At 50.4% G+C, this 27,735-nt stretch overlaps 1 protein-coding gene across 6 annotated transcripts in view; it reads left to right on the top strand.

Moving 5' to 3' along the window:
• Nucleotides 1-27,735, top strand: part of PLCG1 (phospholipase C gamma 1) — a 94,764-nt gene that overhangs the window by 38,980 nt on the left and 28,049 nt on the right. For all 6 annotated transcript variants that reach the window (XM_073309727.1, XM_073309729.1, XM_073309726.1 and 3 more), the window contains 10 exons: nt 1,454-1,606; nt 2,748-2,841; nt 3,567-3,614; nt 16,042-16,126; nt 17,718-17,801; nt 21,210-21,232; nt 23,389-23,461; nt 24,658-24,759; nt 25,538-25,656; nt 26,430-26,515. In XM_073309727.1, coding sequence (XP_073165828.1) covers nt 1,454-1,606; nt 2,748-2,841; nt 3,567-3,614; nt 16,042-16,126; nt 17,718-17,801; nt 21,210-21,232; nt 23,389-23,461; nt 24,658-24,759; nt 25,538-25,656; nt 26,430-26,515 — 867 coding nt within the window. The remainder of the gene's footprint in view (nt 1-1,453; nt 1,607-2,747; nt 2,842-3,566; nt 3,615-16,041; nt 16,127-17,717; nt 17,802-21,209; nt 21,233-23,388; nt 23,462-24,657; nt 24,760-25,537; nt 25,657-26,429; nt 26,516-27,735) is intronic.

Raw genomic sequence — 27,735 nt, 5'->3', positions numbered from 1 at the left:
CACCATCCTTGTTGATTTCAGCAGAGTAAGCCAAGTTTAGAGATTCTAGGCCAAACCATGTTTGATGGATGACCTGAATGAGGAGGGGGTTGTGGGGAAAGAGAGTTGTGAAACATTTAAAAATGCAACCTCAAGTAGCCCCTGCATGAATAGAGCTGGTGGATCTCAATCCAGTAAGAAGGGATCCCACCACAGAAATTTCTACCACCACAGCTGACCCTAGCTGAGAGTCTCTTAGCTGAGAAACCAAGGACTGAACAAGTCCCAGACATTGCAATGCCCTCTCAACCCCTTCGAGGGCAGGGCTAAGGTGCACAGCTGGGGTGAGAGGAAGCTTGCACTCAGCCGCTGGTGCTGGCTCTGCAAGGCTCTGTAACCCCCGTGAATGATAACAAGCCTCTTGAGGGGAGAGGCAGGTCAGGATAAGAACAAGGAAGGGGGTTAAAATAACTAGGGGCCAAACGCTCCCTGTGCCAGGCTTGGAGTAGGAGGTAATGCCGGGGTTGTTGGGAGGAGTCCTGCTTTGCCACTTCTCCAGGCTGTGGAGCAGCAGTGGAATGGCTCCGAGTCTGCTACCTGTAGTGCTGAAGCTGGGCTAGGCCCAGCTGCTGTTGCTCCCTGGCTCTGTAGGATCCGCCAGTCCCCACCTCACTGTGCGGAGGTGTAAAAGAAAACTGGTGAAACACAGACACTCCTGTTGCACAGGATCATTAAATTGCCCCCACACCACCATTCCTGCCCTGGCTCCTTGTCCTTCCACAGAATGGAGCGGGATTTACTGCAGGTGAAGCAATGATGAATGGTTTTATAAAGCAGCCTCCGCATCCCTGCCCTTCGACTTATCCAGGCAAATGCAGTTTAGGTCATGTCTGGGTTTTCAAAGAGTTAGGTGCCCAACTCCCTTAGGCCTTGTCTAGCACCAACAGCGTGTAATGGCTGCTAATGTCACCTGTGTACCCAGACCCTTGGATAATGATAGTCACGTTATCGGTGCCCTTCCCTGGGCCTTCTCTAGTGACTAAGGGATCCTGGGGGCTTTCCAACAGCCATGACGCCAATGAAAAGTGCAAGCCGCAGGGTTACCTAGAGAGGGCAGCCAACCTTCACAAGCCTAGGGATAGCATGTATCTGTACAGCTTCAGAACACTGAGTGGCCATTTACTAAGGAATCCTCCAGACACCTTTGTGAGCTGGCTAGGATTAATCACAGCCAGTTTTGCAGAAGGGAAAGCTGAAGTGAAGTGATTTGGCTGAGGTCATGCAGGAATCAGTGGCAGAGCAGAGAAATTCAACTTCAGCCTCTCCAGTCCTAGGCTAATGCCTAACCATTGGGCATGCTCTCCTCTCCCCTGTTCCCTCCTTCATTGGTGTGTTTGAGAACTCAGATACCCCATGGCTGTTCTGCTACATTTTCAGTCCTCTCATTCCCTTTTCCTTCCTCTTTTCCCCCCAGTCGATATTCGTGAAATCCAAGAGATTCGTCCAGGAAATAATTCCCGAGATTTTGACCGATACCAGGAGGATCCCTCTTTCCGGTCAGACCCGTCTCACTGCTTCGTCGTCCTCTATGGAATGGAGTTCAGGCTGAAAACTCTCAGCCTGCAAGGTGGGCAGTCCCTTCCATTAGCTTTGGATTTGCAGGGTCATTTTGATTGCATGCTCCTCAGGGCAGGGACTATAGTTTACCTGTGTGTTTTAGCATGCCCAGTTCTGCCCATCTGTCAACACAGTATCCAAGCTTTGGGGATACTTAAATATTAAATGAAGATGATGAGGGTGCTTGAATGCCACTAACTTCAAATATTCTTTTCACCTTTCTTATTGCTTGTTTACTGGAGCCAGTTGCACCAATTTAACTTAAAATCAGTGCCAAAGGCGGTGTAGGTGTTCTCATTTTGGTTTAAGGGTGGCTTGTTTCAGATTAGCATAGGTCAGTTAGGAGCAGGTTTAAACTCAATCTGAGACAAGCCACTCCAAACAGCTTCCAGCAGTGCTTTCGCTATATCAGTTCACAAACCAATGTAAGTTCAATCGGTGCACCTTTCTCCTGTAGACAAGCCTTGGTGGGCAGCCGTACTGGCTTCTGCATGTGCAAGACAATTGTGCCTTCTACATACACAATGATTGCCAGAACACACAGGGAGAGAGATGTTATTTTCTAGCTTCAAAGAGGATACAGCAAACAATGGGGAGGTTAAAAAGAAATCCGCGCACATTCTAAAAATAGCTGTCGCTTACGTCTCCAGAGCAGCTGAAATGTCGCTCCTTGAAAACAAACAGGCCCCAAAAAACCCCCAAGGCCTCGTCAGCGAGGTGGCTTAGAACGCCGAGCATGGAGGTGAATAGGAACTGGCCAGTCGTGTGTATTGAGAGAGATGCGGGCGAGAGCTTAGTAGTGAGAGCTGATGGCTGGAGACAATCTCACGGGGAGAACTGCTGTCTGAGGGAGACGTTACGGGGCGCTGGAGAGGCTCGGAGATCAGCAAGGTGGGAGTTACTGACAATGCAGGGAAGGGAAGGGCCCAAGAGGGGAGAACAGATAGCAGTGCTGTATTTTTTTTATATTCGGCAATGGATGGTGAAGCAGGGGTTGACACGGATCCACCTTGTGGTGGTGATTAGGCCCCTGGCCTGGCTGGATCCACTTCCTCGTGCCATGCTGCAGCTGTGCCGGGGCTTCCTCCATGGAAGCCAGGGTCAGTGCGGCTGCCTCGTACCTTCACGGGCCCTGTTTTTTATTTTCACAGCCACATCCGAGGATGAAGTCAACATGTGGATCAAAGGGTTAAACTGGCTGGTGGGGGATACTCTCAGGGCCTCCACCCCCCTGCAAATCGAAAGGTAAGGCAAGCCTCAGGGAGGTGAGGGGCTAATGACAGCAAGGCGGGCACAGGGCAGGCAGCCGCTCTGCTGCTTTGGTCCAGTTTATCCTCGGAGCCCTTCTCCACCAATGCACTTCAGTCCTCGCCCTCCTCCCTTTTTCTGTGGCTCCAGACACCATGGTCTGCACCAAGACGGCTGTCTGTCCTGCCCTGCCCTGCAGCATCCCAGCAACCCCACCCCGCTCTGGCAAAGCATCCGCATCCTCAGTGGCAGCATCGCCTTTTCCAGGCACGCTTTTGTGCTGAGTCAATTGTGTGGGAGCTTTTGGGAGCTGAGTAAGGAGCCGCTTAGAGCTTAGGCTGAGAGAGGCCCTCCTCATTCCACTTGTGATCTACAAAGGGTTTAAGCCCAGAACTCCCTAAGTGAAAGGTTTCATTGCATTGACCTGCTGTGGTACGTGATCCTCCACTCGCTCCATGATCAGGATGCGCCTGATCCTGCCTGCCAGTAGGAGTGCTGGGTGCATAAAAAATGTCAGAACACAGGTCTGCAGTGAGAAACTAACCTGCTTCCCACGGGTGCAGCCAGGCATTCTGATGGGAGTTGGGGGATGACACCAAAGGGAGTTGAGGACAGTTCAGTACCTGGCAGAATTAGGCCTGGAGAGAGTGTTTGATACGGAGCAATCAAGATTTATGAAGTAAAACGACTGTGTGTTTGCACCTGTGTGTGTTTCCTTTCAGGTGGCTCCGGAAGCAGTTCTACTCACTGGATCGCAACCGAGAAGACAGGTAAGGAGAGAGGAGCTCTCGTTTGCACAGATTTATGTATTTAGAAAAGTTGGGCCTGTTTTACTCAGTGCTCAAGTCTCAAAATTGAAGATGTCTCAGGTGCTCCTCACTGGGCATAAACTATGAAATGCATTTAGAAACCAAACGTGTAATAAGGGCATTTGCGCACCTCCTCCTGGTGCTGTCCCTCCTTCTAAAGATCAAAACTAAGAGCTTGGCTACAGAAACATTTAGTTGGTGTCAAGCTGGGGTGTAAATGTACCTTGCACTAGCCTGCCGTGCACTAACTGTCCGTGTGGATCTTGCTGAAAGCGCATTAACAATTCCTTAGTGAGCTTTGATCTACCCTGCTTCGGCATGAGACTAGCTCAAAGCTCACTAAGGAATTGTGAATGCATGAGCAGGATCCACAGGGACCATTCATTTCAAGGCAGGCTAGTGTGGGGTTGATTCACACCCCAGTTCATTGCAAATGAAATATTGGTGTAGACAAGCCTTGCAACTCTTACTCTGGTGAGCAATTCTGTTGAAGTTCATGGGGCTTGCTGATCTGAGTGAAGCTTGCTCATCTGAGCTAGGTTTGTAGAATCAGACTCCTAACTTGTAACACTGACAGCATATGGGCTTAGTGTATTGGTGTTTCCCTCTGACTTTTAAAGGGCTTTGTCAGTTTTAGCTGAAGTCCAAAGCGTAGGCTGTGTGGAGTTTTTTAAGAGGCTTTCTATACCCTAATAGGAGTCTAAATCTTTTCATGGTTATTTGAAATACTCCATGTAAACAGTTTTTGTTTTCTATTGACCCTGTGGAACTCCTTGCCAGAGGATGTTGTGAAGGCCAAGACCATAACAGGGTTAAAAAAAGAACTAGATTAAATTCATGGAGGATAGATCCATCAATGGCTATTAGCGAGGATGGGCAGGAATGGTTTCCCTAGCCTCTGTTTGCCAGAAGCTGGGAATGAGCTACAGGGGATGGATCACTAGATGGTTACCTGTTCTGTTCATTCCCTCTGGGGACCTGGCACTGGCAGAAAACAGGATATTGGGCTAGACGGACCTTTTATCTGACCCGTAGGGCCATTCTTATGGCCCGTTCCCTGCAGTTAGGAATGCAAAACACCAGGGCATTGGGGTCTTCTGGGAGCCAGCAAGGGAAACTGAGCCATGGAGCCCCAATTGTCTCTGCTCAAAGAACCACACCACACGAAGCAATATACAGTAGCAAGAGCCCAGTCGGTGCTAAAACATTTTATTTTTGTTACTCTCCCCGCCTCTCAGCCCCCATCACCCCTTTGTTTCTCACCCACTTGGCTTGTCTTTTAGACTGTGAGCTCTTTGGGGCATGGACTGCGCCACTGACAGTGTGTTTGTGCTGGTCCCCTCCTGGTTGAGGTCTTATGGTGGGACTCCCTCCTCGCTCTCCCCTACCGTGAGGAGGGCTGGTCTGAGGTCTGGGCACCCTGTAAGCCCTGCTGGGATTTCAGTGGTGTGTAGATCTGTGCACAAAGGTGAATTTCGCCGAGTGAGAGGAGCTTTGCCCTCTGAACTCCGCCGCTGCTGACATGAGTTTAAATGGGTACAGTGTTCTTTTTCAGTCTGCCCTCCACACGAGAGTCAGCAGCCATCTCCTCTTAGGGCACTGTTCCCTGCCTCCTTTCGTTTTCTGTGACACGGTTCTCCTTAGTGATGTTAACAGAGCACATTAACCTTTCGCTATTGATTTTTTTAAAGTGCCTTTCCCCTTGAGATGTGAAACATTCATCCATTACCGTTGAACAGTGAGAGAAGTGGTGCGGGGGAAGGCTGCGGAGGCATTGCTCATGCAGCAATGTGTGTCCTCACATTACAATAAGAAACCTGCCGGACTCCATCTGTCAAGGGTTGTGTCTGCCCCGTTTATTTATCTAGACATTAATGCCATGCTTATTGCCATGGTGATTGAGCACCTGGTGGGATTAAATATCCCAAAGGATCTCCTGTTTGTCCTTTTGCCGTTCTGCTCATTGTGTTGTATTGCGGGAAGGCCAGCGAGTTCCACGTTCCACCCTGAGGCTTGTTACTCTAATCCCTGCGGGAAGCCACTGCCACACTCATGGCACAGCAGTCGGGGAACTTCTCTCCCCTGCTCGTGAGCTTTGCTCTTGCTCCGTGGCATGAGGCTGTCCTGGGGTTGTCACAGGTGTGTTTGTGTCATGGTGGGGTATCGCGGGCCATTTGCACAGAAGGCCTTGAATACCAGAACAACCCTTGACTCTGCATTTAGTGGGAAACCAGTGGTATGAACAGGTCCCGTGGGGGGCATCCATCGTCCTCTGACATTTCACGTCCCCTGCTGATCTGTGCCCTGCCAGGGGAGAGCCTGCCACCTCTGTCGTTATTGCCCACTCTCCCTTCTGCAGTCTGTGAACCTGGTTTTCAGCTGTAGCTCATTATGACCCAGTGCTAGCTCTGGGCAGAAACAGGCCTCTGAACTCAAGCAGCATGGGCATAATCAAAGCTGGCCAAAATACAGGGCAGAGTATGTATAAGAGAGGGAGGGGAGTGCTTCATGTTGCTTGGATCCAGACGGACTTGTGTCCGTGTCTCATGGCGTGGTGAGAGGGTTGCCTCGTCCATGCTGAATGTGCCACTTAGAGGACTGGAGAGATGATTAATGCTTGTGCAGCAGAGAGGAACAGAAGTGTTGTCTTCAATATATTCCAGCAGCGCTAATGCACTTAATGGACCTCTGTAATTGTTACTTGTTTTTTAAATATTTTAAAACTCTGTTTTCCGGTTTCCACTGCTCCTGGTGTGTTCTTGGGGTGGGGGGAGCAAAGATGCAACTGATTGGCTCATTTAAACAGAGTCCTTGTTAAAGTGAGGGCTAATGGGGTTTCTCTTTGTATGAGATGGTAAGAGCCAAATTACCAGGCTCAGGCCTCCAAATCTAAATGCTATATCTTTTGCATGTTTAGCTGGCCCTCTGTGTGTGAAAATTGGATGTTTGGGTGTTCAGCAGTTCAATCTGCAGATGAAAAACAGGTGCAGAAGTGGAGGTACAGATTTGGAGGCTAGATTAAAGAGAGATGAAAACATGGCCCTTATTTCAATGGATCCAGTCACACACACACAGCAGCTTTAAAGAGACCATCAGATAAAATGTGGTGTAAAATTTAGATTCTGTGTATTTACGTGTGCGTATGTGTACACACACACACCCTGACCCCTCCCTCCACCCAGAAACCACCCGAACAGAACATGAATTCTTTCCGTATCTAAATCCAGAAGACACATTGCTATCAGTCTTTAAATATATAATCTCTCCATGGCATTTGAAATAAAATTAAGAAAATAAACTTTCTCCTTCAGTGTTTGCCAGTGGTAGCATCAGGCAAGTCACTAGAGCCTTCAAATGAAATTGACTAAAAGCAAAATGTGACAGTGACCAGTCTCCTTCTGTTGTCCAAGTTGTGAGAGGTGCAAAATGTTAAGCCAGGAGCATAAAGAGTGAAAGTAAATAAGATTTTAGTTCCTTCTGTTTTATAACAGTCTTACATACTTTTGGTAAATTAGTTGCAGAAGTTGTGGGGAGTTAAAAAGTATGGGGTGAAATCCTGGCCCCAGTGGGGAGTTGTAACATTGGTTTCAATGGAGCTGGGATTTCATCCATGGTTTTGAAGCTGGCAATGGCTTTTAAAAAGGGAGCAGTGAGCTGTGTTTTTAAAATAATAATCTTTAAAAATCAGCAACAAACCAACTATCCATTGTAGCAGGTTCTTGGAAGCTGGAAAATAACATCCCCATCCCCACCACTTACTAGAGACCCTGTCCTTTGAACAGGCATGTATTTAGTCACATACACGTGGGCAGTCCTGTTGGCTTCAACGAGGCTACATGCATGTATACAGTTAAGCAGGTGTGTAACCAACTGCACGTGCAGGACCTAGTTTTATACCAACACTTTTAAAACCAATTGTGTGTATATGATTGGCCCGTCCCACCTCAACCCTCAGTTGCAGGTGCTGTAGGACAAACCCCCAAGTCTGGCCCAGGGGTGTGTTTGTGTGCATCCCACAAATATACACACACGCAATGGCTGTTTAGGGGTTATTTGGTCACTGTTTTTGGTAAGCGGGGGAGGATGTTAGTTTTTTTCCCTAAATACAGTCCAGAAAACAATGCTTTGCCTGTGCCTATGAAAAATTGCTCCTTTTGGGGCGAAATTACAGTGTCAGGTTACAGAGACGTTTGGGATGGGTGTTTCAAGTTTTGCTCTGATTGCACCTATGTATAAATACCTTAAAAAGCCTAAAACTCAGGTCAGTTTATTTTCTATGTATTGAGATTTAAAATGATAAAAAAACACCTGTCCAAGGCTCTAGGCACCTTAACATAATTAATAATGCAATACATAAAATCCATATATAAGCTGTTTCCTCCTGCCGCAAGCTGTGAGTGGAAAGCTGGGCACCTCTCTTATTGTGGTGTGGTGTCCTTTTTTCCTCTTATACCATCGCAGCTGGGCTGACCGCTTTAGTGCTGCCAACACCCACCCCGGGTCTGTGCTGCAAACCCACCCTCCTCTGTTGTCATCTGCTCCTGCTAGTGTTTCATTGGAACACTGCTGTCTCAGTAGTCTTGAAGATGTAGCAGAATGCTGCAGTGAACCAGCTAAACAAAAACCTTGAGTGGAAACCTCCTCTCTTGGGGAGAAGATGCTACCCTTGCAGGCTTCCCTTTCCCCATCAGTCATGTCCCTCCTCTTCTGGGGTAGGGTTAATCCTTTTCTGTTTTCTCTCCCACGTCGGAAAGCAGTAACCTGGCAGACATAGGGCTCTTGGCTCACCCAGTGAGGTCTGGAAATAATAAATAGATAATTACTGGGTTCCATTTCCTGACCTAATCACTGGAGCCTGAGCATCAAACTGCAGGCCCTTAAGACTGGTCATCTGTGAGCTGCATCTCTGGAGTGTAGCTGAAAAGGGGTTTTAACTGGATTAAATCAACCCTTTCCTGTTATACTATCAAGGGACTCTCTGCATTCCTCTGCCTGGTGAGTAGATCAGCACCAGCATGTTGCCAGGAGCAGACAGGTTCTCTGCCAGCAAATCATAATCTGAAACTGACTTGCTTGGGCTTTGTGAGTCAGCATTTGGCTGATCACAAATCTGAGAGAATTATTAGATGGGTGGGGGTTCCCCTCTGAATGTCAGTCTGCACTGGCTGCTGTGCATGGAGACTGTGTGGGCATGTTAGCTAATTAGCTGGGTGGCTGTTATGCAGTGAGCAGGGGACACTGGGTATCACATTTCCATCTCCAGAGCCCGTACATATGCTCGCAAGCAGCCCTGGAGCCAGTGAGGAAACAGGGATAGCACCAACCTCTTGTTGATCCCCAAGGCGTGCTGGCTTGGAGATCTGACTCTCCTGCCCTCTCTGCATACTGGGGGTCCCTACTCCTTGCACAGGTTTTTCCCAACAAAGGGGGCAATCTATACAATTCAAGCTGTGCATCTGTCTCACTGAACTGGTCATTTCCAAGTCCCAATGACTGCAGGAGGTGGGTGGGCAGGGGCCAGCCGTGGCTTCCAAGCCCCAGTTTTAAAGGAACCAGTTTGGCTGTCTGCAGGTGGGCTCAGACTTCTGGCTTGTTTCCCAGAGCTGTTTGCCTTCGCTCCCAAGGACCTCACCCAGGCTGGCTTGCACAAGGATCTGAGAGCGGGCTGAGTGCTGTAACACCGAGTCCACAGGTGATCTAGTGACTGATGACTCGTGCTCGGGGGCGGGGGAATGAGGTTGATAAGTATCTTGTCACACAGTCCTTACCGCGTCAGTTTATGATCCCTGACCTGTGGGGCAAGATGGCTGGGTTCTTCCCTGGGCTCTGAGAATGGCCTGCTCAGAGAATTAGAGTTTGTTACATAGGCATGTGAACTGGTTCCAAGCTGCCATGGATTATAACAGGCTGGGTTCATGCTCAGTGTGCTGTGTCTCTTGTCCTCCCTCTCTCTGTGAGCTCTTTGGGAGTCTCTGGCTATGCAGAGGGCCCTCGTGGCGGCGAGAAATTTCTGCTAAGTTCTCCATTGGCAGGGTGTACGGTGGGTGGGTGTGAAATGTATGTGTGTGTGTATATATATATATAGTGGGGAGGGAATGGAAAGCAAACACATACACACATCTGTTTCTCATGCATGCATCATGGAAAATTAGAGTGGGGAGGCTGGAAAAAGACAGACTGTGCCAGTTAGAGCAAATATTTAAAGATCTATGAAGAGCTTGTCTCCGCCTCTGACTGGTAGGTTTCAGATCTTATCTCTTTCCCAAGTAAGAGAGCTGCCTGGCTCAGTGCCTGTGGTACAGTAATTGGATAATCTTTCGTCTTTCCCATGTGGGTGTCTTTATTGTATATGAAAGTGAGGGTGTAAGAGCCCTGTCTAGAGTCCCGCATGGTAGGAGCTGGTGCTCTGAAAGTGTCCCCAGAACAGCTCTGCCAATTTACCTGGCAGTCCTGTAACACCACCTGCTTTTCCCATCCCCATGGTGCTTCGCTGATGCATCTCACTTGTGACCACAGCACCTCCTGATGCTCCAGTCCTGAATGCCTACTCAGGCTCTGTCCCTGCCCCTTCATCCTCAACTGCTGTGTCCCTTACTGGTCCAGCCCTGGGCCCCACAAACCCAGATCTGCCCCTCAGAACTGACCCACTCAATCCCAGGTGCTTCCAGCCCTTCGCTTCGCTTTAGAAATGAAGTGGTGTCTTGTTGGAAGATAGAGACAGGATGCCCCCTGTGAGCAAGAGCCAGGTTCATGTCCCCTTGTGAGCTGGAATCCTTGTTTCTAGCGGTGAAGGCTAATGCACTGGCCTGGTGTGCCACGGCTACCTAGGGATAGGTTTTCTCTTACACGCATCCCATCCCATGCACACACCCCTTCATAAGCTCCAAACCTCACCTCTGGCGGGACTGAGATCAGTATTGAATGCACAAAGTATACATCGTGTATTAGCATGAATGGGGAGCGACAGGTTGGGGCCCACCTTCCTTGTGGTCTGTCCTGTAATCTCATGGCTTCGAGTCATGACTGTAGCTTGTGAGAGCTGCTTCCTGCAACCTTCCCCCTTAGGTGTTCTGCTGGCTGTCGGTGATGGTCCCATTCCTCCCCTCTTCCTCTTTTGTTCTGAGTGAGGCCAGCTGATTGTCCCTGTCTCTTGGACCTAGGATGCTGCAAGCATGTGACGTGATGGGTGGGCAGGGAGTTCCCGGTGAGAGGGCTGTGATGCTTGTGGAGGAAGCTCTGCAGGGAAAGTCACTCCCTGGCTGTAGCAATGTGGTTCAACACTGAGCTGGTAGCAAGGATTCCCCTAGCACAAGCCGTGCCCTTTTGCCAGGTGTCCGGTTTTCGCCTGGAACATCTAGTCGAAAAGAGACCCTGGCGGCTCTGGTCAGCACTGCTGACCGGCCGTTAAAAGTCCAATCTGCGGTGTAGTGGGGCTAAGGCAGGTTCCCTGCAGCTCCCGGAAGCAGCGGCATGTCCCTTCTCCAGCTCTTAAGCGTAGGGGCAGCCAGGAGGGTCTGCACATTGCCCCTGTCTCTAGTGCCAGCTCTGCAGCTCCCATTGGCTGGGAACTGCGGACAATGGGAGCTGCGGGGGGCAGTGCCTGTGGATGGGGCAGCGTGCAGAGCTGCTTGGCCGTGCCTCTGCCTAGGAGCCGGAGCGGGGACATGCTGCTGCTGTTTCCAGGAGCTTCCTCAGATAAGTGCCGCGCAGAGCCTGCACCCCTGACCCTCTCCCACGCCCCGACCCTCTCCCACGCCCCAACCCTCTGCCCTGAGCCCCATTCCTCTCTATGAAATCCTCAGTCCCAGCCCAGAGCCCCCTGCTCCAGCCCTGGTCCCCCTTCTGCCCTCCAAACCGTTTGGTCCCAGACTGGAGCCTGCACCCCAAACCCCTCATCCCTAGCCCCACCCCAGAGCCCACACCCCCAGCCAGAGCCCTGATCCCCCTGCCCAGCCCTAGTCCCCCTCCTGCCCTCCGAACTCCTCAGTCCCAGCCCAGAGCCCCCTCCTGCACCCCAGAGCCCTCACCCCCTTCCGCATCCCAGCTCACTGCCTCAGCCCGGATCCCCCTTCTGCACCCTGAACTCCTCCTTTCTGACCCCACCGTGGAGCCCACAACCCCTCCTGGAGCCCTCCCTGCCCCCCACTCCAACCCCCAGAGCCAGCCTGGTGAAAATGAGCAAGTGAGTGAGGGTGGGGAGAGGGATGGGGGGATGGAGTGAGCAGGGGCAGGGCCTTGGAGAAGGGGCAGGGGCGCAGCAAGGGCGTTTGGTTTTGTGCGAGTAGAAAGTTGGCAACCCTACGTGCCTTGCTCTGCACAGGGCAGGCAGGAGAGGCGGAGGAGATGGATTAGCGCCTTGCCATGCTCAACAGTGACCCCTGCGGCCACTTTAAGGATCTGCATCAATAGTCTTGAAAGGGTATCCTGACTAGACCTTGGCCACAATGCAGAGCCTCAAAGATGGACAGCTGCGAAACACGGGGGATCCCCAGAGGGGAACAGAGAGGGCCTGCTGCTTCCCGCAGAGGGGATGGCAGGGAAGGTAAAAGCAGCTGACAAACAAATAGCGGGATGATGACACAGGAACAATCTCCCTTGTCTCTCCCCCCCACCATCCTGTGGCTCCTCTATTGTGATTCATTTCCTGTGGCTGATCCCAAAATAGGAGTCGCAGGTGGCATTGATCCAGCCACTGTGCGTGCTCCATCCTCCAGTGTTTGGAACTGCGCTCCCTTGAAATCTCTTCCCTGTCTGACCTCCGTGCTACCACCTTGGATGCCCGCTGAATCCCGGTCCTCCTGAGGCCCTGGTAGCTGTGTTTTGGGCATGTGGGCCTTCTCTCTGGCTTGCCAAAGACCTTGTATAGCTCCATTAAATATGTTTGTTCCCCATCTTTGTCGCACTGTCTTTCCAGAGGAAGCTGGATTTGTGCCGTTACCAGTGCTTAATTTGTGCCGGAGCTGAGGCCCAGCACCTCTGGGCTTGCCATGTCAGTTATGAAAGTAAAAAAATTGCTTAAATACCTGCACCTAATTGCTTGAGCCCTGGCACTTCTTTCATTACAAATTAAGCACTGGCCATTAGGAATAACTTCTTCCTGGTAGGGGAGGTGATCTTATTGTTTCAGCTTTCTGGGTGACTCCGTGTCGCTGGCTCTGCAGGTTATTTTGCTGCTCAAAGGGGGAGGGTGGGGAGGGCTGGGGCCGTGTGTTGGGCCTGTTGCCTTTTTCTGCAGAATGATCTGACTCTCGCTCTCTGTTCCTTGAACAGAAGTGTGTCCTCCCCACTGTGTAGACGGCTCTCAGGTTAGCATCGCTTCGGGGCTGGTGCTGAAGGACGCCTGCGAACAAGACACACTGGCTTCCCTTCTGGGTTCCTGGCAGACATGAACTGTCTTTGCACATCACTGTTCTGTGGGCGTCCATGCCTGGTCTCCCCCAGACCAACAGAGTCTCCTTGCTGGTAGTGTCATCAGACTCAGCAGGAAAACGATACCAAACTGTGTCCTGGCAGTTCCCGCTTGTGCTGTTCACGACGCCCACTTGGGCCATCTGTCTCTCTAGGGTTGCCACAGAGTCTAGTGTCTTCCCCCTTGGGGATCTCCTGGGTTTCAGTGGGAGGTCTGATTCATCGCACTGTGACTTTGCATTGCCTGAAGGACAAATACTGAATGCCAGCTTTTTTTTTTTTTCTTTTTGGCTGAGGCACGTAGGTTGTTCCTGGAGTAGCTGCATGGGCAGTTGTAGGCCCAAGCCCTTCCTTGTGTGGGACTGACATTGACCTAGGCGGGAGTGTGGTACATGGCTGGCTTGCTGATGCCAAGCCTACCTGTTGGTACATGCTCTTGACTCGTAGGCCCAAGCCTTCCCAACTCATTTCACTGGGCTGTTTCCGCCAACTCTCAGCCACTCTAGTCCTTAGTCTCTGTTAAGCACTAGGCCACTGCCTCATCAGAATCGGAAGGCATGGTGATCCAGACCGACTGAAGCCACCATAACCTGCCCATCTGTATCATTACCCTGATAGCCCCATGCGATGAAATTTAATAGTGTACGGTTATGCACTTAGGGGATAACAACAAGAATTTTTGCTATAACCGTGGGACTTATCAGTTGGAAATGGCAGAGGAGGAGAAAGACCTGAGTGTGTTGGTCAATCACAGGGTGACTGTGAGCCACCTGTGTGACACGTTTGCGAAAAAGGCTAAGGCAGTCCTGGGGTGCATCAGGTGAGGTATTCCAGTGGAGATAGGGAAGCATTAATACCTTTGTACAAGGCACTGGTGCGACCTCATTTGGAATGCTGTGTGCAGTTCTGGTCTCCCCTGTTTAAGAAGGATGAATTCATACTGGACAGGTACAGAGAAGGGATACTAGGATGATCTGAGGTTTGGAGAACCTACCATATGAAAGGAGACTTAAATAGCTTGGCTTGTTTAGTCTAACAAAACGAAGGCTGGAGGGAGATATGATTGTTCTCTATAAACACATGAGAGAGATAAACACCAGGGAGGGAGAGGAGTTAAAATTAAGGGCCAATGTTGGCACAGAAAAGAACAAATGAGTATAAATTGGCCATCAACAAGTTGAGGCTTGAAATTAGATGAAGGTTTCTAACCGTCAGAGGAGTGAAGTTCTGGAACAGCCTTCCAAGGGGAGTAGTGGGGGCAAAAAACCCTAACATAAGAACAGCCATATTGGGTCAAACCAAAGGTGCGTCTAGCCCAGTATCCTGTCTTCTGACAGTGGCCAATGCCAGGTGCCCCAGAGGGAATGAACAGAACAGGTAATTATCAAGTGATCCATCCGCTGTCGCCCATTCCCAGCTTCTGGCAAACAGAGGCGAGGGACACCATCCCTGCCCATCTTGGCTAATAGCCGTTGATGGACCTATCCTCCATGAACTTATTTAGTTCTTTTTTGAACCCTGTAATAGTCTTGGCTTTCACAACATACTCTGGCAAGGAGTTCCACAGGTTGATTGTGCGTTATCTGGAGAAATATTTCCTTTTGTTTGTTTTAAACCTGCTGCCTATTAATTTCATTTGGTGAGCCCTAGTTCTCATAACACAAGAAGGAGTAAATAACTTCCTTATCTACTTTCTCCACACCAGTCATGATTTTATAGACCTCTACAATATCCCCCCTTAATCATCTTTTTTCCAAGCTGAAAAGTCCAAGTCTTATTAATCTCTCTTCATACTGAAGCTGTTCCATACCCCTAATCATTTTTGTTGCCCTTTTCTGAACCTTTTCCAATTCCAATGTATCTTTTCTTGAGATGGGGGGACCACATCTGCACGCAGTATTCAAGATGTGGGCGTACCATGGATTTATATAGGGGCAATACGATATTTTCTGTCTTATTATCTATCCCTTTCTTAATGATTCCCAACATTCTGTTAGCTTTTTTGACGGCCACTGCACATTGAGTGGATGTTTTCAGAGAACTATCCACAGTAACTCCATGATCTCTGTCTTGAGTGGCAACAGCTAATTTAGATCCCATCATTTTACATGTAAACTTCTTTCAAGACTGATAAGTTTATGGAGGGGATGGTATGTTGAGGTTGTCTACAATGGCTCATCTGTGATTGCTGTTAGCAAATATCTCCAATGCCCAGACATGAGACACTATTCAAGGAGGACTCCGAGTTATTATAGAGAATTCTTTCCCAGGTGTCTGGCTGGTGCATCTCACCCACTGCTCCAAGACTAGCTGCCATATTTGGGGTGGGGAAGGAATTTTCCTACAGGTCAGATTGACAGAGACCTGGGGGTTATTCACCTTCTTCTGCAGTCTGGGGCAAGGGTCACTTGCTGGTTTGAATTTGAGTAAATGGTGGATTCTCTGTAGCTTGAAGTCTTTAAATTATGTTGTGAGGATGTCAGTAACGCAGCCAGAGGTTATGGGCCTGTTAGAGGAGTGGGTGGGTGAGGTTCTGTGGTCTGCGATGTGCAGGAGATCAGACTAGATGATTGTGATGTTCCCTTCTGGCCTTCAAGTCTCTGAGTAGCTCCAGGTAATTCAAATCTAGGGAACAATACAGATTCCTGTAATGGCCCCTTCAGTACTGCATATCCCGTTTCGAGCTTTAGGGGCTCACTGCACTGTGTGGGCATGAAAGCTTATATGGCTAAGGATCTCCTCTTTAATCTACCCTGAGGACACTCCTCGGATTCCTGCCAGGCAGGGCTAGATGCCCATCTGTTCTGTGTTTGATGGTTGATGCCAGCTTGGGGTATTTTGGATGGTTACTTCTCCTTGCTCCCCTGCGGAAACATTCTGCTTTCTGGACAGAGCATTGCGGTTTGGGGATTGGGTTCTTCAGTCCATGAAAGCAGAGTTGCTAACTGTGTGTGTTCCCCTCCTTCCTCTGCTGAGCTAGGATTTCAGCTAAGGATTTGAAAAACATGCTGTCCCAGGTCAACTACCGAGTCCCAAACATGCGGTTCCTGCGGGAGAGATTAACGGTGAGTGCTCAGGCTTTACCCTGACCGGTCACAATCCCTCTCCCCATCCCCACTCTAAACCCAAGGATCCAGAGGCTGGTGTGTAGCGAGGCGATAAAGGGTCTGTTGCCTTGCTAGGCACCTGTCTCTGGACCCACGGCAGCCTTTTGCCTGGTTTTAAACCAGTCCCACCTGTGACTATAAAGCTGTGCCTGTCTGAGTGCCAGGCTTCCCAGCCCGTTCTTACCCTCTTGCAGTGAATGAAATGGTGCCAAATCCCCGTTCATGCCACTTCCTGGCCTCTATGTGGCCAGCTTGATTTTCTGTCCCATCCTCCTTATGCCCCTCCTCACCAGCTGGTGTTTATGGCTTTCTGACCTTTCCCATGTTTTTGTTGTCCCTGCTCCCCGAGATGCTCCCATGCTCAGAGGTGGGGGTGCATATACCCATGCCGCCTGTCGCACATCCTGTCCTGGCTGAACCGAGCACTGAACCGAGGAGAAGAGAAGTTCAGCCCAGCAGGCTGCTGCCTGACCCTGCAGCCTTGTGCAAACACTGAGCTGATCCGGCAGCTGGCTGCGTCAGGTCACCATAGAACCAGGGATGGCCGGGTCGTGGGCAACTCGCAAACATGCTGCCTCAGTGAGGGCAGGGCAATGATCATCTGGAATGATGGAGCTTTATCCACTCCTGTGCAATGGTCACTGAGCCCCTGCAGGCTCCGCCACCCATGCGATTGGCAGGCAGTTCTAAACGATGCCACCTGAGGATCTCGAAAGACATGTGGAATTTGTTACACCTCACAAGACCACTGTGAAATAAGCCCGCATGAACCCCATTTTGTAGATAGAGAGCTGGGGCATGGAGAGGTGAAAGTGACTTACCTGCAGCTGCAAGAAGTCGGTGGCAGAGACAGGGAATAGAACCCAGGAGTTCTGCGATCTCAGCCCCCTACCCTAGTCACAAGATTCTCCTGCTCTTTAGTGCATGGCTGGTGTGTGAAGACTCTATTTGTTTCTCACTCACCAGGGCCTGGCTGGGGTTTGAATTTCCTGTGAAGACTGCTGCTTCCCTCCCTGTAGCCTCCTGCCCGGAAGCAGCAGTGCGGAATAGGTTGCTTTTACTGCACAGAACTCTTTGCTTTGCAGATCTCCCGGCACCCACAGGGAGCAGAATATGTCTGAGTTTCCTCCTGCTCCAGCTTGTAAGCTGTGGGGGAGGGTGTAAGCTTGGAGGCAGAGTGTCTGGCATGCTGCTACAGTGGCAGGCATATTCTGCATCAGTCAGAGTTCACACCCTTTGCCTTCTGCAGGCAGAGGTATCGGTGAGACCCAGCCTTAGTGATGCTTGCCAGCAGAAACCCAGATCTGGGTGATAGGTTTCTGAAACATGTTTCTAGACCCTGTGTGGTGCCGCAGTGGCCCTCCTGGTTGCAGCGTATGCACAAAAGGGCAGCGGGCATGGTTGGGCAAAATGTTCACCTTGCCCTCCCTGCAGGGACCACTTGCCCCTGCAGCAAGCCCCAGTGATGGGAGGGCTGTCCAGGCTAAGAAGAGCATGGTGTCGCGTGTGATCACAGCTGCTGTCCTATTTCTGCTCCTCTTGGCTGCAGGATGTGGAGCAGAGGAATGGGGATATAACGTACAGCCAGTTCGCCCAGCTTTACCGAAGCCTGATGTACGACGCCCAGAAAACGGTGAGATGGCTCAAGTTCTCTGTGCTGGGGGTGCCCGGGAGGGGCAGAAACTTGCCAGCCGTGAGAGGAGATGGTTTGGAGTGACTTGGTAAAGGGAGTGATTGGCGTTTCTGGTACTTCACATACATACGTGAACTCATCTGCCCAGGACGTGTCTGTCCTGCATGCTTCCACCCTTTTCTCCCTCTCTCCTTCACTATGGGAGCATTCCTTGCCTTGCATCTTTCTCCTTCCCCGGCCACTGATACAGCCGCCTGAGTGGGGCAAGGGAATGTTTCCGTTCCAGTGCCGAACTACCCTGCGGATGTTCCCCTTATTATGGCTGCAGGATTCATGCGTTTGCACTTCTGCTCCCTCCTCCCTATCATTTTTAACACGTTGCCCCTCTAGCCCAGAGGCGGGCAAACTTTTTGGCCTGAGGGCTGCATCAGATTTTGGAAATTGTATGGAGGGCCGGTTAGGGGAGGGGGTCATGGCCTGGCCCCCACCTCCTATCTGTCCCTCCTGCCCCATCCAACCCTCCCTGTTCCCTGACAGCCCCCCCGGGACCCCTGCCCCATTCACTCCTCCCCATCCAACCCCCACTGTTCCCTGACAGCCCCCCCTCCCCCAGGACACCTGCCCCATCCAACCCCCCCGTTCCCTGACAGCCCTGCCCCATCCAACCCCCCTTGACCGGCCCTGGACCCCCGCCCCTAACTGCCCCCCGCCGCCCCATCCAACCCCCCCATTCCCTGACAGCCCTGCCCCATCCAACCCCCCTTGACCGGCCCTGGACCCCCGCCCCTAACTGCCCCCCGCCACCCCATCCAACCCCTCCTCTCATTCCTGACTGCCCCCCCGGGACCCCTGCCCCATCCAACCACCCCTTCTCCCTGTCCCCTGACTGCCCCTTGCCGCCCCATCCAACCCCCCCTCCTTCCTGACTGCCCCCCTGGGACCCCTGCCCCCATTCAACCCCCTGTTCCTGCCCCGAAACCCTATCTACACCCCCACCCTCTGACCACCACCCCGAACTCCCCTGCCCTCGATCCACCCCCCCCCCCGCTCCCTGCCCCCTCACCGCGCTTGGCCATTCCGGCGGCGGTACAGCCCCCGCACAGCTCAGGGCACCGGGGCAGGCCGGGCTCTGCAGCTGCGCTGCCCCAGGAGCTCGCAGCCCCGCCGCCCGGAGCACTGCGTCGGTGGTGGAGCGAGGGGCCGGAGGACAGCCTCCCGGGGCAGGAGCTCAGGGGCCGGGCAGGAGGGTCTCGTGGGCCGGATGTGGCCCTCGGGGCCATACTTTGCCCACCTCTGCTCTAGCCCCTCTGGCCAACGTTCCCCTGTGCTTTGTGTACGCTAGCCACATCATGAGGCTGGTTGCAACTATCAGAGCGCCCCTGGAGGTTGGGATTCCGGCCCATTTCAGTGCACAGGGAGGGGTCGGGGGAGAGCAACGTCAGTAGGGAAGGGAAAGAAGGCACATTTGGAGGTTAGCTGGCAGTGACTCCCCCCACTTCACGCTGTGCGAGTGATTACCATGGATTGCCAGACAGTTGGCAAATCTGGAATCAGTGAATCAAATGTTTCACGGCGTAGCCTTCACCTGCTGCACATCCGGATTATTCCCTTGAGGCTGTTAAGCGAAGTGATGTGCCCAGAGCTCTGGGATTTGTCTTTTTTGGAGGTTCTATCATCCTCCAACCATGTTTTTTCTCCCATTCAAATACGAATGGGACGATCAGACCCATCCTTGGCCCTTCCAAAGCTCAGAGGCTGATAACTTATCACTTCAGTGTGATTACCTTGTAGGTTCCTGTTCTCTCTCCTGCTGATGAGATCAGAGCATTGTGGGCTAGTCTGTGGGCCTTAGCTGTGTCGGAAGGACGTTTAACAAAGCTGGGCAGATCCTGGTGAGAGACTGGGTCCAGCGGCTGCACTTAATCATTGCACTTGGTTCCAGAGGTGGGATGGAGCAAGGAAAACCATTGTTCAGCTATACATCTAAGATGGAGGGGCAGTGTATGAGAGGCCCTCACACCTGGGGTGTCCTTGGCGGCCTGGTACAGCAATGCATTTGTGTGTCTGCCTCAGTTTCCCCTAGTGGGCTTCAGTGAGTCCAGTGAAGCTCATGTATGTTGAGCAGTGCCCTGTCAGGGGTGTAGTTTATTTAACTCAAAGGTGGCACGTTATACAAATAGGCCCCCACCCCAGCTTTTCTAGCTGGAGGGGAGAGGGGCTGAGTTAATCATGATCCATCAACCCACTTATGTCCAGCTCCCTTACCAGCAAGGTCCCATTGGCCTCAGAGCTTCTTCTGGAGCCAGGGCCTCTCATCATCAGCTGAAGAAGGGTGTCTCCTCTTGGGTCGGGGTCCCCACAGAGATCAAACTGGGATTACCCTTCCTTGGAACAGCCTGTAATCCCTAAGATCTAGGACTTCTGTTGCTCACTGGTGAAGTGCTTCCATGGGCAGGTTCCGCCAACACACGGCATTCGTAGCACTTCCCTTTCGGAGCCTCTCCCACCTAGCATCATGATTCCTTTCCCGGTGAGCCTCCTCCCCAGGCTCCCCGGAGAAGCTCTCCCCTTGGGAGCTTTCCTTCTGTATTGTGGAGAATTGTTCCTCTCCCCAGGAGCCCCTGGTCTCTAGCTCACCTTGACTGGGAGAAGCTGCCATTTATCAGGCCCAGGCACTTTCCTGTCTAAGTAATTGCCTCCCCGTTTCTCAGTGAGTTAATTAATCCCAGGTGAACCTGAATTGCCTCCTTGTCCTTTATCAGAGGGGTAGCCGTGTTAGTCTGGATCTGTAAAAGTGGCAAAGAGTCCTGTGGCACCTTCTAGACTAACAGCATTGGAGTATAAGCTTTTGTGGGTGAATACCCACTTCGTCGGATGCATGTAGGCTCCTTGTCCTTGTGGAGCCTGTCAAAGGTAGGCTGAGCCCCTGCCCTCTTACTCCAGTCATCAACACGCAGCGGGGCTGGTTCCCCACCAATTTGCCCCTTGTGTTTCAGGCCTGGATCAAAGAGAATGTAAAATGCTCCTAAACCCAAATTCTCCACTGACTCACTTTGTACTGGTGTAAATGATGGCACAAGGCGCAGGACAGCAGTGAACAAGCCCAGTTACTCTGTGCTAATGGTGAGATTGTCCCGGGAACTTTGGGATGTCTGCCTAATTGACAGGGGCGTGCGCCTAGTACAGGAGGGAGCCTGTATGTGCAGAAGGAGAGACAGACCTTTTCACCTTGAGTAGCTCTGCTTAGCGCAGGCTTTCCTCTGAAGCACCGTGGACCCGAATTCAACTGGTGAAGGTCAGCAAAGGATCCCAGGTTCCAGGGCCATGCACGTACCCACAGTATTAGCCCTGCTGCATTTGAGGTCTAGTCTTGTAAAGAAGTTGACGTGTGTGTTTCTTCTGTTGCAGATGGAGCTCCCGTTCCTGGAAAGGTAAATGCCACTCTCACTTTGGGCATGGGGGGTGGAAGGCTATTTCTTTACACTTTCAGTGTGCATGGGTGTTGGCAGTTGTGTGGGAGCATGAGCCGTCCTGTGCGCACCTTGCTCATCAGAGAGGATTCTGCTCATGCTTACGCATGTTCTAAACCAGCATCTCTGTTGTGGAACCACTGGGGTCAGGAGGTGTGTATTGGAGACTCTCGCCTCTAGCTCACCAGAGACAATCCAGCCCAGGTCACTAGCAACCAAAAGTTGTCACCCTCTGACGGCTGTTTGTTTGGTCTGTGTGAACTAAGTTTGGTCTTGATCCAGTTCCTAGGGGACAACTGCCCACATCTCAAAAGCTGTCCCCACAATTGATGCTAACCAGCTGCAATGTTGACAGTCTCATCAGAGAGGCCAAGGACTGTGTGGGCCATTGGTAAGGCCCTTTGTTTTCAGTTTTTATTTTATTTAATTTTTCCTGGGAATTTGTCAGTGTTTATTACCACAACAACTAAAACAGGTGAAAATCAGTGCAAAAAACTGTCAATTTTTCTGGGTAAATATCAGGGTTTATTTTGGTGGATGGAAGGACTGGGGGAAGAAATATTCAGTAGATTAATGCTTTGATGAGTGGAATTCAATGTGGTTTGCTGCAGAACTAAAACAGAACTCAAAACACAATGCCACCTCTGTGTTTAAGAAAACAATATCTCTCTAATCCCCAAATAGAACTTTTCCTTTGAATGACCAGTTTACTGTTGTAGACTTAGAACTATTAGCCTATAAATATTTACACTTAATAATTGGGCCTCACCATTTGCAGCATAAACACTCAACTTCGTCCTTTTCTCCTGGTTTTGTTTTTTTTAACTTTTGAATACTTCCTTGTGTTCTGACACGTAGTCTGAGACAGATTTTCATTTTCCAGAGACAGATTTTCATTTTCCTCACATTTTAGCGTGTCAAAACTTTAAACCGTTATCTGCTAACAGCTTGAAATGTGTACGTGGTGGGCGTGAGATTCATCGGCACGTTCAGACTGGCACACACTTCAGAGCTTGCATGCCTGCCTGTTTGTTGAGTGTGTGTATCTTCTAGACTAATACACAGCCTTACTTCAACAGGCAGCTTTGCATCATACACACAGACTAATGTATTATTGTAATACCTATAGTTCATGTAATGTATTGTATTTTCCTAATAAAACACGTTATTTTATGTATATTTGGACGATACAAAAGTAGGGTGAAAATCAGAAAAAAATGAATAATACTTTTTGTAAAACCCGGGAATTTTTCGGTCAAAATCGGTTTAAACTGAAAACGAAGGGGCTTAGCCATTGGTAACTAAAGCCCCTCTGACCCTTAGAGGTCATCCCATCCAGATGGTGCTCGAGGTACATTGGCAAACCATGCCCTCACTTGCCCATGTGCTGTGGCTAAGCAGAAGTTCAATGCAATTGTGGAAGCTGGAGGTGGAAAAACCTACCAGCTCAGTGAGTCACTGTCCTAGAAGCCAGTGCAGGATTTCTAGCGTCTTGTCTAGTCTAGTTCTGCTAGTCCTACGTACTGTCCTGATGCCTCTAGTATGTTTCACTCAGAGGAAGTTCTTGACAGTGAGCCAACATTTTTCTTGACTTTATCACATCACCCCTCGTTCTGCCCCCCGCCTCTCTAACAGTTCCTCTCCCTCCTTGATGTTTATATCCTTCATCTGTTTGTAGGCTGTTACCATGCCTTGTCCTTAGTTATCCCTTAGCCGTGCTCTTTTAATCTTTTCTTACAAGTCAAGCCCGCTAGCTCCTTGATTAATTTTGTTGCTCTTCTCTGGCCTGCCACTCTCTTGGTGCTGTATTGCTTGTAACATGGTGCCCCAGGCAAATGCAGTGTCCAGGCGCAGGTGGCTCAAGCTGGGGAGAGGAGCGCTTGTCTCTTTGTTTCCTGACATGATTCTGTTGTGTGTGTGCACCACAAAAGTTTCTCTCTTCTTGGTGCTGGGGTGGCAGTGGGGTTTGCTGTGTTGCTCTCTGCGGGATGTTGTGTGTTACTTGCATGTGCCATCCTGATCTATAATGGCTTCCCGCCTCTGATGGATCCCAGAGACCATTCAGCAAAGCAATGAGATCACTGATTATGGATTCTCTCTGTGTCCTTCCCCCCCAGGTGTGGGGAGAGACTTGAGCACTCCAAGGTGTCCCTGCTGGAGTTCCAGAAGTTCTTACTGGAGTATCAGATGGTGAGCTCCCCAAAGGTCAAGCAAGAGAGGAGAAAGGGGACTCCACTCTCCCCTGATACGGGCAATCTATAGGGAGCCAGTGTCCAAAGGATGACTCTGATCTGGTAGTGCTGAGTGCTCGGGTAATGGCGCGCTCTGCCACTGAGGCTTCTGGGAGCACAATGCTTCCTGTCAGGAACGGCAGGCTGATTAAGGAAGAGCACTGACCATCTTAAGAAGGCATCTCATCTGGCCATCCTGGTCTGGGAACAGGGGAAAGTAGTGGGGGCAGATCCTAGTCAAATACTTGGGGAACATGGAGGTTCCGTAATGGAGGTGGGGTGGGGAGAAGAGAGTTTGGTCTGGTCCCTTAGATCATGACTGTTAGATCAGTCCAAAGGGTTAAGGTAGCAGAAGCAGTGCTTGTCTCTGCCTGTCTGCTCAGGAGAGTGGTTGTGACGGCCAGCAGAGTCTGACAGACGATTGATTTTTATCGCTGACTTTTCTTTTTAAAGTGCATCTTCTAAAGCAGAAAGCTAACGCATGTGCTGTGTATTTTGCAGACTGTGCAGCCTCTCTCTATTTAGGTTCATAAGTGGCACCCACCACTGTACTATTGCCCTCATTAATGCAATCGTGCAAATTAGACTTCATGCTCAGGGGCCCTGGCAATTAGAGCACACACTGGAGAACCTAGCTGACTGCAGTAGCCATGTACCGGCATTGTTGATGCAGGTTGTAACTCCAGTGAGAATACTGAATATTTCATAGCATGGAGCTCCCCCCTTGCAGCAACCCCGTGTGTGCCTTCCTGGCTGACCTAATGAAAGATGCTGATGTGCCAGGAGAGAAACTGACAAAAAGGAGCCAGGTTGGCTTCTGTTGCCTGGCACCTCCCTCCACAACCTGGGTCTGTCTGGGTGGGGAGCGTTTTTCAGTAGCAGAGGACAGCATGAGCAGAGAGGAATATATCTGAAATCATAAAAATCATAAGATCTAATTAACAATGGGCAGAGTTACTTGGGTTGAGTTCGCTATTAGTTTACTTGATTCGTATTAACAATTCAATTCCCAGTCCTGGATCCTTTTCCTTTGAGACCCCTTTTTAATTTAAATCAGCAAATTAAATGAACTCAATGTGCTTTTTAAATGGAAGCTTCTGAAAATGTTCATTTCACACAAAGCAAAACTCTTCCTCCCCGTCCCTGTGTTTGCAGGAACTCTGGGCTACAGACACCCTCCAGGTTCAGGAGTTCATGTTTAACTTTCTGAGAGACCCACTGAGAGAGATTGAAGAGCCTTATTTCTCTCTGGATGAGGTGAGGCTCCGAGGAAGCTATTGGTATTAAAAATGGGGTTGAGGGGGACTCAGAATAAGGTATGGGGCAGCTCAGTCAGTTGATCTAGTGTTCTTCATAGGGAGTGTGCCCTAACCTTTATCATGTGTAATGCTGCTTGAAGGGTCTGAGTTTCTCTTACATAGCACTGCTGTATGTGGTCATCCCGATGAATAGTTAGCACTCGATTGTCACCATGTTGCATGAGAGAATTTAAATGCCCCAGTTCCCTGTGATTGGGACCAAACAATGGGCATTTGAACTCCCCACCAGAATGCTCCATGGGGCTCTGTCTGGTTGTGTTGACCTTGCAAGGTTAGGAAGACCCCTTGGGGTAGAGAATTATTTGTTTAATTGAATTATTTGGTGATTATTAATAATAATCATGCCACATAATATAGTCTATTAGTTGACAGAGATTAAATAAGGTGTCATGTCCCTTGCTGTGTGTAGATATGTTTAAAGTCCCGCAGCACTGAGACCTTAAACAATCAACTCCCATCCCCGTCTGCCCATTAATTTCACTGGGGTTAGACCAGGCCCTTTATCACTTTGCTGCCACTGGAGTCAATGGGCAGACTGCCATTGGCTTCACTGGGGCCAGGTATGGCCTGCACTGCATTGGGAACTGTCCCGGCCCTTGTGACTGCGTGGGCTGAGGGTGGGGATGATCTGGTTTGCGTCTGCATCTGCGTCAGTTACAAGCCATGAAGTAAAATCCTCATTGTCCTTTGACGTCTTTTTGTTCCTTCTTGGGCAGATTCTCACCTTCCTCTTCTCCAAAGAGAACAGCATCTGGAACTCGCAGCTGGACGCAGTGTGCGCAGAGAACATGAACAACCCCCTCTCCCATTACTGGATCTCCTCCTCACATAACACGTAAGGACGGGGGAGAGGTGTCTCTCCCCAGCCCTCATGCGTCCATCCTTGCAGGCCTCCCGCTCCATTACGCAGTACTGAAATTCTCCCTTTTGTGCCAACTCCTGTGGCATGACGATTCCCTGGGTGTTTCAGTCTGTGGCCCTGTTCATCAGAGACACCTCCCCAATACTCCAGGCCTCCCCACTGCTAGATTCCGGTGGTGTTTCGTTCTGTGCATGGGCAGGAGCACCTCTGCGCTGGCTGCAGTCTGAGAGCATGGGCTGTCGTCCTATTGCTTTATTTACCATCCGCATTATCGACCTCCCCCGCCTCTCCAATGGGTTATAAGAAAAAGCCTGCAAGGGTGAGATCGACTGCTTGAAATGCTGCTGTGTGGAAAACCCTCTTAGAACCATGGAAACGGAACGTCCTCCTGCTGGCAAATGCTGATGGTGCTTTGTGTGGCTCACGGAGCGGAAGGCAGCTTGGGTTTGCTTCCCCGTCTGTTCAGTCACAGGTGCCATCAGCAGGAAAGGGCACAGCTCTGCAGATTGAGTTTGCAGCCCAGCGGGACTGAGGGTGGGTAGATCGGAACCATTCCTGTGGGTAGCACGAGAGACGGGATGGGTAGAAGAGGAGGACAGTGTCTCTGTCGTATTCTAGCAGCACAAAGCCAGGTTGTGGCTTGACACCGGTCCTGCTCACTCCCGTGATGTCCCATGCAGAGCTCTCCGTGTTCTCTTCCGTGGTGAATTACTTTATTTTGATGGCGTGTTTCTTTTGCGTGGAAGGTACCTGACGGGGGATCAGTTCTCCAGTGAGTCCTCCTTGGAAGCCTACGCGCGCTGCCTGCGTATGGGATGCCGCTGCATTGAGTGTGAGTACCTAGCAGGGGCTGGCTCCTGTTTTTCAGCACTGGCCATGAATTTTGTGCTGCCCTCATCTGAGGCCCTTGGTTCTTTTTGTGAAATGGGGCCTGCTGTGCTGCGAGTGAGCCAGCGCCTTTAGAAAGTGTGTGCCCTCGGGGCTGTCCCGTGGGCCGTTTTTGGCAGGCATGGCCCCATCTTTCTATTCTGCTCTATGCCATGCCTGGCCTGTGGGTCGCAGCCCACCCCTCTTTCCTGGGACCAAATAGCAACAGTGGGGATAGAGCTACCACCCACCTGAACCTTGTCCTAATGCCACAGCCTGGCACTCTGGGGCAGATTTTTAAAGGCATATAGGCTCCTAACTCCCTTTGGCAGTCAGTGGGAGTTAGGCACCTCCCTCCCTGCCTTTACCAGTCTGGCCTGCCATCTCTTCACATGCTTATGCTGTATTCCAGAAGGCAGCCTGCTGCAGTGGTTAGAACAGGGGAGTGGGAGGCAGAGTTCATTTTAAAAAACCCAATTGTATTTTCACAACAAATGTTAACGAAGCTGTTTCTTTTGGAATTTGTCACAGAAAATTCCGCATTTTTCTTTTAATTGAAATTTTTTTTCTCAATGAAACTGTTTTCAGTGAGGATCTTGATTGTCAGCAAATCGAACATTTAGTGAAAATTACATTTGTTTTTATAGAATATATTTTGATTTCAACCAAACCATTTTTAACTCAAAGATCTTCAGTCGAAAAATTTCAAGCAGCTCCATCAGGTGACCTGAAGTCTAATCTCCCTCCGACACTGACTGGCTGTGTGAGTGGGGGCAAGTCACATCATGGCTCCATGCCTCAGTTTCCCCATCTGTAAGATGAAGAGATTCACTTTCTTGGTTGTTAGGAGACTCAGTCCATGGAAGTAGATAGAGAGCTATGAGATCTTTGCATGGAAGGTGCCACTGAAATGCTGTTAGCACTGTTATTGTCCTGGCATGCTGCATTTTGACACTCTTGCAATACCCGGCATAATGCTATGGTTGCATGTGCCCTCGCACTGAAAGGGTTAAGGAGATTTTGTTTGTTGAACCGTCTTGTACTTGTTAAAGTCATTGTTTTCTCAGAAAGATCCTTGATTTTCACCTCTCTCCTTTTCCCATCCAACATTGATTCCCCTGCAGAGCTAGCTTGGTTTGACCCGTTTTGCGCTGACGTCTTGTTTGCATCACTGAGTTTGGTTAA

This window comes from Lepidochelys kempii, chromosome 13 (assembly GCF_965140265.1).
Source record: "Lepidochelys kempii isolate rLepKem1 chromosome 13, rLepKem1.hap2, whole genome shotgun sequence".
NCBI classification, from domain to species: domain Eukaryota; kingdom Metazoa; phylum Chordata; order Testudines; family Cheloniidae; genus Lepidochelys; species Lepidochelys kempii.
Note: the sequence above shows the minus strand (reverse complement) of the source record. Positions and strands in the feature narration are given on the sequence as shown.